Raw genomic sequence first — 12,157 nt, forward strand, 5'->3', positions numbered from 1 at the left:
AAGCCTGAGTCAGATTGAGGTGACAAAAGAGGAAGTCCTACAACTGATAGACGAATTAAAAACTAATAAGTCACCAGGTCCGGATGGCATACATCCAAGAGTTCTGAAAGAACTCAAAGTTGAACTTGTGGACCTTCTGACAAAAATCTGTAATCTTTCATTGAAATCTGCCTCTGTTCCTGAGGACTGGAAGGTAGCAATTGTCACCCCCATCTTTAAAAAGGGTTCCAGAGGAGATCTGGGAAATGACAGGCCAGTCAATCTGACTTCAATACTGGGAAAGTTGGTAGAAACGATTATCAAGGACAGAATGAGTAGGGACATTGATGAACACGGGTTATTGAGGAAGACTCAGCATGGGTTCTGTAAGGGAAGATCTTGCCTCACTAACCTGTTATATTTCTTTGAGGGCGTGAACAAACATGTGGACAAAGGAGACCCAATAGATGTTGTTTACCTTGACTTCCAGAAAGCTTTTGATAAAAGTTCCTCATCAAAGGCTCCTCAGAAAGCTCGTGAGTCATGGTGTAAAAGGACAGGTCCTCTTGTGGATCAAAAACTGGCTGATTAATAGGAAGCAGAGAGTGAGTATAAATGGGCAGTCTTCGCAATGGAGGACGGTAAGCAGTGGGGTGCCGCAGGGCTCAGTACTGGGTCCCATGCTCTTTAACTTGTACATAAATGATTTGGAGTTGGGAGCGAGCAGTGAAGCGGCCAAGTTTGCAGATGACACTAAATTGTTCAGGGTGGTGAGAACCAGAGAGGATTGTGAGGCACTCCAAAGGGATCTGTTGAGGCTGGGTGAGTGGGCGTCTACGTGGCAGATGAGGTTCAATGTGGCCAAGTGCAAAGTAATGCACATTGGGGCCAAAATCCAAGCTACAAATACAAGTTGATGGGTTGCGAACTGGCAGAGACTGACCAAGAGAGAGATCTTGGGTTCGTGGTAGATAACTCACTGAAAATGTCAAGACAGCGTGCGATTGCAATAAAGAAGGCCAACGCCATGCTGGGAATTATTAGGAAGGGAACTGATAACAAATCAGCCAGTATCACTATGCCCCTGTATATATCGATGGTGCGGTCTCATTTGGAGTACTGTTTGCAGTTCTGGTCGCCACACCTCAAAAAGGATATTATAGCATTGGAGAAAGTCCAGAAAAGGGCAACTAGAATGATTAAAGGGTTGGAATACTTTCCCTATAAAGAAAGGTTGAAAAGCTTGGGCTCTTTAGCTTGGAGAAACGTCGCCTGCGGGGTGACATGATAGAGGTTTACAAGATAATGCATGGGATGGAGAAAGCAGAGAAAGAAGTACTTTTCTCCCTTTCTCACAATATAAGAACTCGTGGGCATTCGATGAAATTGCTGAGCAGTCAGGTTAAAACGGATAAAAGGAAGTACTTCTTCACCCAAAGGGTGATTAACATGTGGAATTCACTGCCACAGGAGGTGGCGGCGGCTACAAGCATAGCCAGCTTCAAGAGGAGATTGGATAAAAATATGGAGCAGAGGTCCATCAGTGGCTATTAGCCACAGTGTGTGTGTGTGTGTGTATATATATAAAAAAAATTTTGGGGGGCCACTGTGTGACACAGAGTGTTGGACTGGATGGGCCATTGGCCTGATCCAATATGGCTTCTCTTATGTTCTTATAGAGGCTTTGTGTGAAAAAGGACAGCTGAAGCTTCTCATAGAATGGAGGAAAACATCACTGGCTAAACCACATCCCGTGAATTTTCTGTTCAAGGGACAGGACATTTCCCCCAAGTAGCTGGCAATCCTCAGCCTATGATATTTTTTAATGGATTGGAGGGGGGGGGTTCTCTTCCTGCCCTCAAAGGGCTTTCATTCAATAAAGAGAACACACTAGCAGCAGCCATATCTACACAGTAGAAGTCAAAATGTTATAGAAAATTTAAAAAATATTTAAGTGGTTAACATTTCAATTAACTACCAAAGCCACTTACCTTAGCTGCTCTAAGTTCTAAAATCAAATCAGTGAAGCTCTGATTGCCCATTGGTTCGGAATTCTGCACTCCTCGAGATAAAAGATTATTTTTATCCAATTGTTCTCTAATTCAATTTAAAAAGAAACAGAAAATTGGTGATTTTTGTATATGCTTCTATGCAATAGCCATATTCTGAACTAGGGCTTTTTTTGTAGCAGGAACTCCTTTGCATATTAGGCCAGACACCCCTGATGTAGACAATCCTCCTGGAGCTTACAGTAGGCCGTGTACTAAGAGGCCTGTAAGCTCCAGGTGGATTGGCTACATCAGGGATGTGTGGCCTAATATGCAAAGGAGTTCCTGCTACAACCCACCCCACCCCCATCGCTCTGAACACTATTCCCAATAACTGATCTGGAGTAATTGTTTGTTTGCATATTCATTGTCTTTGTTCCCCCTAAGCCTAGTGAAACATTCTTTGTGAAGGACATACAAGGGCTCCAGAATGGCTTGTTCTGTGGTATCTCTTTAGCCACAATAAGGTTTCTGAATCAGTTTCACTGAAATGTCTTGTATGGTCTCTATTTTTAAGGGTACATTTTGAGTACAGTGAAACCAATAAGGTATTTGATACTCATATTCTTACCCACTCTCAAAGACACCACAAAATATATTCTACCAACCTACTTACTTCAAATATATTAATAATGCAAGCCTGTTAATTACTGGTATATTTGTAAAAAAACTCTAAAGAGTCAGATACTTGAGGTTAATGGAGCAGTGTCCCTAATGTGCATTCTGACATCAATGCTTATTTGATAATCATAGCTGGAATCCATATTTCTAGCCACCCAACCAGACTCAGTGTAGGCTGGGTCACATACAGGTGACAGATCATGTGTACAAGTTATATCATTATACTACTGCAGTTAATTGACTGATTTCTTTGGGACTGATTTCTTTGGGAGAAGTGTGCACCAGCAATGCACTTTTAACTCTGGCTGGAGTATTTTCAAGTCTGATTAGAGACTGCCTCAAAAAACAGCTTGCTATTTATTTCTGACTGAACCCAAGATCATGATTAATTTTAATCAGACATTTAAATAACTCACTTTAAGGATGCTAGTTCAGTCATCAAACGCTGATTTTCTTTAAACATGTTTTCCTCATTTTTCTTGTTATTTATCTGTAGCTCTTTCACTTGCTGGTATAATCTTTCATTTTCCTCAATTAAAAATCAAGAATAATTTTATTCAATGACCATGTAGTTGTACGCAAGGAGGTAAATCACTCACAAATGAACACTTTCAAACACAGCATATTAACTTAGATTTAGAAGATAATTATTAAATCAATTCCAGCTACAAGGCTGTAAATTTTTCAGAAGCTCTTATATGTTTGTATGATACTATCTCATTTAACAGGGGACACCAACTTTTACTCTGAGTAATGAAAAAGATCTTGAGTTACTCCCCCTCTCCCTCCTCTGTCCTAGTGTTTCTCCTCTGTTCTAGAAACAGAACATGGGCTAAGAACACCAGCAATGAAGCAACACTGCTGCTCAGCAGCAGAGGAAAAAAAAATCTTATAATATCTTTTTAAAAGCCTACAGTGGATCTTTAAATAATTTCCCCTGGGTTTCCTAGGAAATGCAGGAATTATGCTGCAACAGCTGGTGAGCTACCAGTAAGAAGCCCCCCTGTCATAGATTGTGACAATTATCATTATCAAGTAGACCTGGAAATTATGCACGTTTGTTATGCAGTCAACACTTGCAATAAGCAAAATTACACACTTGCAACACTATCCTACAGCATTACACCCTTAAGAGGGTATAACTTTGCTTAGGTCCATTTCTCATTTTCCTGGATGCCTGTGTATGCAGGCACTCACTGAACCTTCATACAGTACTCTTGTTCACGAATAACTGTCACCCCTCATTTGAGCATTTGTTCTAGCTTCTCCCCCATTATCAGTTTCTTTTTTCCATCCATGCTCTTTCAGTATTTTACCAATTTCTGTTAATTTCCTTTTCATCTAGGAATTAATGGGGGTGTTCCTGATCTTTCCCAACCCAGCATCCTTACAATCCAGATCCCCTGATCTCAGTTTATTTGTACACATCACACAGAAGTTACCTGAAGAAGAAAAGTAGCCTAACTGAAAAAATCTCTGGGAATAAGTTGCTTAGGAAAGCAAGCTTTAACCTCTCCACCCGCCCACTCCACTCCTAGCACTAGTGGAGCAAAACATGAAGAATGTGTCAACTGACTGCAAACAAAAAAGTTCTAATACCATATTCTCTATGGTTCTTTCCACACATTCTATGCACATCCATGGGAATTCCTGTTACATTATTTTAAGAAAACTTCCATGTGCATAAATAACAGCTTAGTCACACAGACAATTGTTTTATTATTAACTGGAACGCTTCTGTATGTGGTAGAAGCATTTCAGGGATTACCTGCTGTACAGAGAAGGAAAAAAGAGCTTACAGAAAGCATATTTTTCTCTAAATGTTGAAACTTTTGATTGAACTAGAGCTCAGGTTTCTACAGAGGTCAAAATACCATTGGGTGTGAGATAAATTGCTGTTCTTACAGCATCAGCCATAAGATCGTAATGGTGACTATACCTTTAAAGTCCTCTGCAGCCTGGCTCCTGCATATCTTTGGGACTGTCTCTCCCCATATGTGCCTCAAAGAGCACCACACTTTAGAGATCAATATTTTATGGTTGTCCCTGGCCCCAGCCTGGTGAAACAAGCTCCCACCCAAGATCAGGGGCCTGTGGGACTTGCTACGGTTCCATAAGGCCCGTAAAATGGAGCTGTTCCACTGGGCTTTATCCATCTTGGCCTCCCCTTTGCTGATAATGCTGGCTTGTGAGTAGCACCAGATTCCTAGGGACACTGATTCTAAATGTTTCTATCTGAATATCACTACTTGAGGCACTCTCGTTCCAGTTACTGTTTATCTAATTAAAAACCCTTTTTTATTTCATCTTGGTAATCTCCTGTGTAATGAAGCAAGGCAGAAGAGAGGGGGGTATAGTGTGGGAGGGTGTGCAGCAACCAATGAAGAAGTGCTAAAGGCTGTACCTACAACTGGCAGTGAGGCTGGGATCAGAGAGGCAGTAAATCACTGCCCGGTCAGTCCAATACTTCATGGTACTGAACCATCCAACGCTGTCTTTTAAACTTCACAGGTGACTGCCTAACTACACCATATGCTTTTGAAAATCTTGCCTAGTGTACTCACAACAGTCAAACGTCTCTACCTGCTGATAGCCCTGAAGAAGAGTCTCTTGATTTTGGACTTCTTTTTGGATTTCTTTCAACATTTCTCCATCAGGAATTCTTTCCCAAAGGTCTGTCCACTTTACTCCTTTGTTCAGGTCCTCTTGATTATTTAGCTACGAAAATTTGTATATAAACATATAAAGTGCATCTATAATTGCTTAGTAGATAGTTAACTAGATAAAAGGCTTAAGCAAATGTTCATTTGCATTTAATGAGGGTGTCCTCTCTTACCGTTAAGAATCACATCTGTATGCTTCCCTTCATTCAAGGAGCACAGGATGAAGCATACATTTACCCCAATTTCGCCCCACCCCCACTGCTTCCACAAAGACTACTGGCATTTTAGTTATAATAGAAGTTTTATCTCTGGCTAATATTATATTTTTACATACAATAATTAAGGTAACAGTTGGAAAAAACCATCCTTCTGCCAGCTGAGTAACTTCTATAAGGTCACTTATTATGAGAGGCATTAGTGAAAAATAAAATACATTTACTTTTTATCAGAACTGAAATTACGGAATAAGTAGCCTCTCGTTTTTGCTGCATTCTTATTTATTATGAATAAGAAAAAACTATAACTAGAAATATTACCTGTGTTTGAAGAACATACTTTTCTTGGTTTAGCTGAAAAAAATCTCTTTCATGTTGCATTTTCATTTCCATTATTTTTGCCTCCATTTCTTTCTCTTTTTGCAAAGATGTGGCTTTTAGATGATGAATTAAATCATGGGCTACCGCCAGTTTTTCCTCTGCTTCCTGAACTCTTTTGAATAAATAAAGCTCCCTTCCACTATTTCGGGAAGGAGAGTAAGAAGAAACCTGGTTAAAAAAAAATACATACCAGTTGAACAATTAAAAATCAGTGATCAAGATCAGTTTACTATTTTTTTAAAAAATGTAGCGGTACAGACTGGAGATGTTGGGCTGTGCCCACATACAGAAAAATGAGGAGGCGCAATCCCACCCAATTCCTCTCCTCATTGAAAGCCCAAATCTAAATGGCTCCCATCTTCTGGTAGTGTCTCTTTACAGGGATCTGCTGGAAGCAGAGGTATGTAGGCAAAGATCTGCTTCTGGCAACAGGATTTTTATTTAATATTTTCAAATGCTAAACTTTTAAAATAAATTATTGCATTTAGTATTTTTAATTTAAAGAGAAACTACTGGACATTAACAAAATTTAATTTTGTCAGAAAAGGTTCAAGCTTAATCTGTTGCCAATGGGCAGAGCCGAATAAGGGATAGACACAAACTAGGAAGATGAGGTTCAGTTCATGGTTCGCAGCATGCCCAGGTTGCAAACCAAAGACTACCACAAACTTTTAATCACCAAACAAACTGGTTTGCTTTGTGATGTGGTAAAATTACACGCACACACTCAGCATGCTAGAGACACCAAACTTCACAAGAGATCTCTGGCTGACTCTCCTCTACCTTCTTTCCAAGTTTGGTGAGGATTGGATTTACAGGGTCTGATTATGGCCACCCAAAGAAGGCACCCCCAGGAAAGTGCTTCCTGGGGAAATGACAGGAACAAGTTCAGGAGTGTATAGAACTTATCCCGTGCAAGCTAGAGACACCAAACTCACAGGGGATCTTCTCCGGATGCTCCTTTACATACCTGCCAAGTTCTGCCCCCCCCCTCATTTGAAGTTTGGTAAACATTTAGATTGAGTGGACAATCTGTCTGGAAATGTATCCATTCATGAACTGCTTGACCTGACATGAACCTGAGTTTGTGAACCATGAACTGGCCAAAATTGGTCACGAACATTAGTTCGTGAACTGGTTCATACCCATCCCCAGTGCTGAAAACTGAATAGGAAAAAAGTGCAAACCGAGTAGCACTGTGAATGGTCTTGGCACCACAATCCCAAATCAGAGTGGACCTCATCAGGGCATAGGTGGATACCCTCAAGTCAACTGCTGTTGGCTGTCTACAGGAAAGGAGGTGTGGGGGGGATATAAAGTGCACTAAAGTGTAACTATATTTTTATGATTCCACTTCAATGATTGTGGTTAGGAAGGTGTTCTGCAGCTAACATGCTGAAAGTTGTTTCTCCTCCGCTGCCAAGTCAGAGATGACTTATGGCGATTCTGTAGGCTTTTCAAGGCAAGAGACATTCAGAGGCGGTTTACTATTGCCTGACTGCACAAAGACCTTGGTATTACCTCCCATCCAAATAATGACCAGGGCTGACCCTGCTTTGTTTCCAAGATTTGACAAGACTGGACTAGTCTGAGCTACGTAAATCCAGGTTAGGGCGCACTGGAAGTCTAGGGTGTGTATATAGAAATACACATTACTATATAAATAACGTCAAAAGGCAGCAAAATGGACTAGCTTTTAGCGGTTGCTACTCTATTAGAAGAGGAAAGTTAGCACGTTGCTGTAGCTGAAAGATGACCTCCCATTCATACAATTTTTATGGGATGTCATCAGATGCTGGCAGATGTATTATGAGGCTCAGTGTAAATGTGCTCACATGCTGGAGCAGACACAGTTACATCACATTACCCAAAGAGATGATGGAGAAGAATGCAGGCATAAATTGGAGTGATTGGCGGTGGGAGGGGGGAGACAACGGGAAATGAAGAACTGCAGGACTGCAAATGCTAGTCAAGCATGCTTGTTGCTCACTGCCTTCTCCTTCTGGTGTGTCTTAAGAAATGCTATTATTGGTTCAGAAGATTACATGGTAACTCTGCAGAGAAGAGTTTCTTTCTTTATCCTGCTGTTGAAGATTACTTGCAGAGGAGTGCCCAGTTGTAGCAGGGTAATTTCTCTTTGTAGAAACTGGTTTGCTAGTTTGTGTTATCTTAGTTCCAGAAAATGTCTCTTTGTCTGACAGGAAGAAAAAACAAACATATGCTGTTGTTTTAAAGCACTTGCCCTATGCACCAAGTAAAACTGAAACAGAGATGGAGGCAATCTCATCTAATTCAGCAAATTAATTCAAGGCGCACAAAAATAAGCTAACCCTCCTGTTATCTGCTTTCCCACATTAGCTGGATTCAAGGTGACACAGTACTTCTGCTACAAATCATTATTTTCCTGCAATTCAGCTCTAAACCTCATTATCACCTTAATATTTAAAGTTCTTATTTAAAGGATAAGATGTTCTTCAACAAAAGTTGTTATGCAGAAACACATATGTAAAAACGATGCAGTTGCATCTGTGCTGACGGTGTTATGGAAACCATGCTCACTGAGCTTGAAATACATGCATCTACAGGACCGTCTCCTCTTATGTCCCTGGTAGAGCATTACGCTCTGCTGGCAGTAACCTAATGGTGATCCCTGGCCCTAAAGAGGTCTGGCTCCAACCTGGTGGAACGACATCTGGGTCCTGTGGGACCTTACGCAATTCCACAGGGCCTGTAAGAGATGTTCTACCAGTCTTTTGATTGAGGACAGCAATGGCTGGCACCTTCCTTTCCCTCCTCCCCCACAAAGCTTTTCCTCCCTTCTCCCCAAAGTCCCCCCCACCCCCCTCTGCCCTGCTCTGACAGTCTGGAAAAACACCACCCTTAGCAGGACGCCATCTGGGTTTTTACAATTTTTATTCTTTTTATCTGTATTGCTGAGCTGTTTTAAATCTACGTATTATTTCATTTAATGTACACAACCCAGAGCCTGGGCTGGGATTGGGAGATTCAACAAGTCTAATAAATAATAACAAACAGAATGTAATGCCCACCTTTAACAAGAAGATGAGCCCTGAGTTCTCTGGCAGTTTGGACCATACATCCAAAACAGAGAAAAAAACCCCTTCATCTTTCCTTTCCCATCCCTCCCAAACTTGTGCCTACTGTTGTTTGACAACTGGTGGTGGTAGCCAGTCAAGCTCTCTGTTTTATTTTACTTACTTCATTCATACCCTGTATTCCTCCCTTATGAGGATCCAAAGTGGCTTTTATAATTTTCCTTACTTCCATTTAATACTCACAACAACCCAGAGAGATAGGCTGGGCTGTGTGTGTGTGACTGGCCCAAAGAGAGGCTTTCTGCTCAAATGCATTGGCCAACCACCTCATCACTTGCTGTCCCTGCCCCACCTGCTAGAACAAAAACAGCAGCAGCCACTAAGTAAATGAGGATGGGGAGCAGTTGGAGGGAGTGGGGGCTGACACGGACAGCCTCAATAATTACACAAAACTGGAAAACATATGGAAACATGACTCCCCCCTCATAAGTTCTCCACTTCCGCTTGTAGTTCGCTGGGCCCTTTCCAATCAGTTTTTTCCCAGAATATCCCCTCTTATCCCTCTGTTTTCATTATGTCTCATGAGCTTCATTATGCAACTCTGCATTGTCCCATACACAGGATTTTTTTTTTCAAAGAGCTCTGAGAGAGAGCAGAGAAAAAGTGCTACAAGGGTAAGGTTTGGCTTTCTAAGCAGCTGGGGAAGTTGCTGAATTTCTGAGTTTGTGTGACTGTGTGATTGCTGAAAATTCTGAGTTTGTGATTGCTGGGGAACTGCTGTTTGTTTGGTTTGAGTGGGCTGAAGGTGATTGTTGCTGATTAATTAGGAGTGACTGTGTTCCCCACCCTCTTTGCAATAATTAAGCTGCGCCTTGCCAGAGGCTGAGCACATTTCAGAGAGCTCTGAGACAGAGCAGAGAAGAAGTGCTACAAGGGTGATGTTTGGCTTTCTAAGCAGCTGGGGAAGTTGCTGAGAATTTCTGAGTTTGTGTGACTGTGCGATTGCTGAAAATTCAGAGTTTGTGATTGCTGGGGAACTGCTGTTTGTTTGGTTTCAGTGGGCTGAAGGTGATTGTTGCTAATTGATTAGGAGTGGCTGTGTTCCCCACCCTCTTTGCATTATTAAGCTGCACTTTGCCAGAGGCGCGAGTCTTAGGGCAAGAGCTAAAGGGCTCTTGGCCTGTGGCTCTTAGCCTGGGGGCTCTGTTAGGACCAGGAACCCAGATTCCTTGTGTTCCCATTACGGTAAGTAGACCCTCCAGAAGGAGAGCCACATAAACAAACAGGATTTAAAAGGGGACTGCATATTTTTGAAAAAAGCTATCATGAAGATAGAATGCCAGCAGGGGTTGGGGCCTTTCCAGTGTTTTGCACTGAGTGTCACATATATGACTATCTGCCCACAGGACAGAAGTCTTGGGTGTGTGCTTGATGCAAGGAGCTCCTGGTCCTCAGGGAACGAGTTTGTACCCTTGAAGCCGAGGTGATTGACCCGGAGAAGCAGAGACAGTCAGGCATTCAGAGAAGACTCTTGGGGATGTGTTAGATGAGCCCCGCTCTGAATGTGGCAGCCCCGTTGCTGCCAGGGAGCATGAGGGTCGAGAGGGAACAGGGCACCTGGCTGAGGATAAGGGGAATGTGCCCTCAGAAGGGGCCTCTTCTTCAGTTGGTGAGCGGGTATCCTTTCGCGCCAAGGAACCATCCCTGGGGCGGGGGGGGGGGTCATGGTAGTTGGTGATTCGATCCCTAGGTAAGTAGACAGCTGGGTGGCAAAACGGCGTACTGACCATATGGTGACTTGCCTGCCTGGTGCGAAGGTAGCGGACATTACGTGTGTTGTAGATAGGCTGATAGACAGTGCTGGGGAGGAGCCAGTGGTCGTGGTGCATGTTGGCACCAGCGATGTGGGGAAATGCAGTTGTAAGGTCCTGAAGGAAAAATTTAGGTTGCTAGGCAGGAGACTTAAGGCCAGGACCTCCAAGGTAGCCTTCTCAGAAGTGCTACCTGTTCCACGTGCAGGGCTGGAGAGACAGACACAAATTAGAAGTCTCAATGTGTGGATGAGACGATGGTGTAGGGAGAAAGGGTTTAAGTTTGTTAGGCACTGGGATGCTTTCTGGAACAAGTGGGAGCTGTACAAAAGAGACTGTCTCCACTTATCCCCAGATGGAACCAGGCTGCTGGCGCTTAAAATCAAAAAGGTAGCAGAGCAGTTTTTAAACTAAATCTTGGGGGAAAGCCGACAGGAGATGAAATGTCTCTGGTTCGGGAGGACTCATCTCAAAGAGATGAAGGGTTAGCTGTTACTTTTCTACCGGGTAATGGATCAGAGTTGTCCACTGAGATGGTGACAAACAGTATGGACTCAATGCACAGCAGCCAAGAAGGTCTGAGCGCCTGCTCCGGCTGCAACGCCACTGAGGATGTTCTCCGCAGCTGAGAACGAAACGTCTGGAAGGAAAACTTTCTCCAGTAGAACATGGCACTTGTTTCTGAAAGAGTCTACAAACCCTAATGATGTTACCAGCCGTGAAAACCTGAAATCTTTGATAAGTCTGCCGAAGTCTCGAGGCAGCAGGAGGAAGGTTGTGAGCCTAACTTGCCTGGGAAATTATAGATGTTTGTATACAAATGCTAGAAGTGTTCGAAGTAAAATTGGTGAGTTAGAATGTTTAGTGTTGGGGGAAAACATAGACATTGTGGGAATTTCAGAAACTTGGTAGAATGAGGATAATCAGTGGGACGGTGATTCCTGAATATAAGTTATATTGGAAGGATAGGGAGGGAAGGGTTGGAGGTGGGGTGGCTCTGTATGTCAGAGAGGGTATATAGTCCAGTAAGACTGAAGTCAAAGAATTAGATTCCCTTCGAGAAATGCTTTGGGTTGAAATAGAGGGCCCAAAAGGAAATTTAACTATGGGAGTTTGTTATCGCCCACCATATCAAAAGATAGAGGACAATTATAATATGATGGAAGGAAACGATAGTGGCTAAACGTAAAAACTGTGTCGTAATAGGTGATTTTAGCTACCTGCAGATTGATTTGGTCAATATGTGTTCAGGTCGAGAGTAAGAGATTGAGTTTCTTGATGCTCTCAATGACTGTGCTATGGAGCAGATGGTCACAGAACCTACCAGGGGTGGGGCGATCCTGGATTTGGTCCTAAGTAATGCCCAAGACTTGGTGAGAGATG

The 12,157-nt window shown here is 42.6% G+C and overlaps 1 protein-coding gene across 2 annotated transcripts in view; it reads right to left on the minus strand.

Annotated features, from left to right (window-relative positions):
- CEP162 (centrosomal protein 162) overlaps positions 1–12,157 on the minus strand; it is a 68,593-nt gene that overhangs the window by 21,814 nt on the left and 34,622 nt on the right. For both annotated transcript variants that reach the window (XM_060236650.1, XM_060236643.1), the window contains 5 exons: positions 7,953–8,101; positions 5,848–6,075; positions 5,232–5,366; positions 3,065–3,177; positions 1,971–2,076 (listed from right to left, as the gene is read on the minus strand). In XM_060236650.1, the coding sequence (XP_060092633.1) occupies positions 1,971–2,076; positions 3,065–3,177; positions 5,232–5,366; positions 5,848–6,075; positions 7,953–8,101 (731 nt within the window). The remainder of the gene's footprint in view (positions 1–1,970; positions 2,077–3,064; positions 3,178–5,231; positions 5,367–5,847; positions 6,076–7,952; positions 8,102–12,157) is intronic.

Source organism: Heteronotia binoei, chromosome 1 (genome assembly GCF_032191835.1).
Source record: "Heteronotia binoei isolate CCM8104 ecotype False Entrance Well chromosome 1, APGP_CSIRO_Hbin_v1, whole genome shotgun sequence".
NCBI classification, from domain to species: Eukaryota; Metazoa; Chordata; class Lepidosauria; order Squamata; family Gekkonidae; genus Heteronotia; species Heteronotia binoei.